The sequence below is a fragment of the Gekko japonicus genome, unplaced genomic scaffold (genome assembly GCF_001447785.1).
Source record: "Gekko japonicus isolate JY-2015 unplaced genomic scaffold, Gekko_japonicus_V1.1 scaffold1280, whole genome shotgun sequence".
Classification (NCBI taxonomy): Eukaryota; Metazoa; Chordata; class Lepidosauria; order Squamata; family Gekkonidae; genus Gekko; species Gekko japonicus.
The window spans coordinates 75,955-78,932 of NW_015165276.1; the positions used below are offsets into that span (position 1 = coordinate 75,955).

At 57.6% G+C, this 2,978-nt stretch overlaps 1 protein-coding gene across 1 annotated transcript in view; it reads left to right on the forward strand.

Annotated features, from left to right (window-relative positions):
* Positions 1-2,978, forward strand: part of VPS52 (VPS52 GARP complex subunit) — a 30,172-nt gene that overhangs the window by 2,803 nt on the left and 24,391 nt on the right. Inside the window, exons 4-6 of the mRNA XM_015410265.1 lie at positions 80-155; positions 2,563-2,630; positions 2,754-2,929. Of these exons, the coding sequence (XP_015265751.1) occupies positions 80-155; positions 2,563-2,630; positions 2,754-2,929 (320 nt within the window). The remainder of the gene's footprint in view (positions 1-79; positions 156-2,562; positions 2,631-2,753; positions 2,930-2,978) is intronic.

The window sequence follows — 2,978 nt, forward strand, 5'->3', positions numbered from 1 at the left end:
AGGAGCTGCGGGGGCGGGGGGGCGGGGTGCTTGGCTGGGGCCTCGGTGACCCCCCTCCTCCCTCCCTTTGGCCTTGCAGGGGGTGGACCTGAGGCAGTACTCCAAGCAGGTGGAGCTGGAGCTGCAGCAGATCGAGAACGCCTCCATCAAGGACTGTATCCGCAGCTGGGGGAGTGGGAGTGGGCAGGGGGTTGGGCTTGGGGCCAGGGGCTTCGGTGGCTCCAGAGCAAACGGATTGATGCAGCAGCCCAGTCGCCCACTCACAACCTCAATGCCGGCAGCTCTCAACACAGAACTCTTTTTGCTCACAGGACTCCGCAGCTGAGAGGGAGCGTTAAGAACATGAGAACATAAGAGACGCCAATGTTGGATCAGGCCAAAGGCCCATCCAGCCCAATACCAGTGTTCCCTCTAAGCCGTGAAGTCTTGTGAGCAAAATTTCTACTTTGTGAGCTCCTGGCATTCAAGTTGTGAGTGAGCGATTTGGCTGCTGCATGAATCAGTTTGCTCTGGAGCCATCCTTCCTGAGCAGAGACAAAAATGGCTGAGCCGGAGGCTGAAAAACTGTGAGCTAGCTCACACTAACTCAGCTTAGAGGGAACCCTGCCCAACACTCTGTGTCACACAGTGGCCAGAAATACCAGCTGCCATCAGGAGGTTTACCAGTGGGGCCAGGACATTAGAAGCCCTCCCACTGTTGCCCCCCCCCCAAGCACCAAGAAGACAGAGCATCCCTTGCCCCAGAGCCCCTATCTATCCCTTGTGGCTAATAGCCACTGATGGACCTCTGCTCCATATGCTCGAGAGGGAAAAGGGTCACGGCTCAGTCCCGCGGGGGAGTATCCGGCTTTGCACGCCAAAGGTCCGAAATGCAACCTCCCCTTCAAAGGAGCAGGGCGGAGATGATGGAAAACACCCTAGAATCGTAGAGGTGGAAGGGACCTCCAGGGTCATCTAGTCCAACCTCCTGCGCAATGCCAGGAAATCCACAAAGACCTCCCCCCCACACACACACACGCAGTGACCAATGCTCCCTCCAAGCTGTGGAGTCTTGTGAGCAAAACTTCGACTTTGGGAGCGACTGGCATTAAAGTTGTGAGCGGGCGATTGGCCTACTGTGTAAATCAGTTTGCTTTGGAGCCCCATCCCTTCCTGAGCTAAGTCAAAAATGTGTGAGCCGGAGGCTAAAAAACTGTGAGCTAGCTCCCACTCACTCAGCTTAGAGCAGTGATGGCGAACCTTTTAGAGACCGGGTGCCTAAACGGCGACCCGAAACCCACTTATTTATCGCAAAGTGCCAACACGGCAATTAAACCTGAATACTGAGGTTTCAGTTTAACTTAAGATGATCCAAACAAAGCAAGGGAAGCAATCCCAAATGCTTTCATTGACGTAAAATTATTTGGCAGAGAATTCCACATTTTAATGGTGGTCTGGGCCTGGCTGGGGCGATGGAACGCGTGCCCACGGAGAGGGCTCTGAGGGCCGCCTCTGGCCCCCGTGCCATAGGTTCGCCACCACTGGGCCAGGACATCATGCCAGAACTACTTTACATGAACACAACGCCACCAGCAGTGGGCAAAGGTCCCTTCCTGAGCTAAGACCTAAAAAAATGTGTCTGCGGGAGGCTAAAAAACTGTGAGCTAGCTCACACGCACTCGGCTTAGAGGGAACAATGCTCAGGAGGGGAGCAATGTTCCCACTAAGCTGTGGAGCCCTCTGAGCAAAAATTCTACTTTGTGAGCTACTGACATTGAAGTTGTGAGCAGGTGATTTGGCTACTGCATGATTTAGTTTGCTCTGGAGCCATCTTTCCTGAGCCAAGACAAAAATGTGTGAGCTGGAGGCTAAAATACTGTGAGCTAACTCACACTAACTCAGCTTAGAGGGAACATTGGAGGGGAGTCTTCCATACATCTCCCAGCAATCCCCCCCTTTCTGCTAGCCCAGTCCTGCTGTGGAGCTAGGGTTGCCAAGTGAATTTTACTCACCGGCGGGGGAGCCTCGCTGCACTCCGGGAGCCGTCCCTCGTCATGCGCGCAGAGCGCGCGTGTGTCGCCTGCACGTCACCAGAAGTGACGTGCGACGTCAATCACGTTGAGGGTGTGGCCCCAATTGTTGGAGGGAAAACCATAGAGTTTTCCCTCCGACGATAGGGGCCACGCCCCCAACGTGATCGACGTGGTTGCGTCACCAGAGGTTGCGCTTCGTGGTTGCGTCACCAGAGGTTGCGCTTCGGCCACGTTGCGCTTCTGGGGGCGGAGTTCCCCCCGGGGTCCGATTCCGCGGCAGCGGAAATCGGGCCTCCAAAGCGGGGGTTTACCCGCCCCCACTTGGCAGCCCTATGTGGAGTGCCTGGGTCATCACTGAGACACTTTCAAAAGCATTCCCATGAGCCTTTGGGAAACACACACAAAAAAATAAGGTTCCTGCCATGGCTGTTTGTGGGGCGGTGCTTCTCGTTGAGGGGGCGGGGCCCCGGAATGCCCCAGTGTGGCTACGGGCCCGGGTGTCTCGCTGCGCTCCCGCCAAGCGACACTTCTCCTTAGCGGCCTTGTCCAGACATCAAGGAGAGCAAGAACATCGCCTCCCTGCACACACAGATCACGGCCTGCGACGCCGTCCTGGAGGTGAGTCAGTCGGCATCGCTGGGCTCAGCGGCACCCGATCTTTTCCACCCGGGCCGGCAGGCGGGATGGTCCCGCGGCTGCTCTTCCCCGTTCTCCAGCCGCCTCTTTTCTGACCCCCCGCAGCGCATGGAGGCCATGCTGAGCTCCTTCCAGTCGGACCTGAGCAGCATCAGCTGGGAGATCCAGACGCTGCAGGAGCAGTCGGTGGCCATGAACGTCCGCCTGCGCAACCGCCAGGCCGTCCGCGGCCGCCTCTCCCAGCTGGTGGATGAGCTGGTGGTGCCCAACGTCATGATCAGGTAAGGCGTTTCCCGGGGGGGGGGGGGGGGCGGGGGGGGCCGGGTCGGC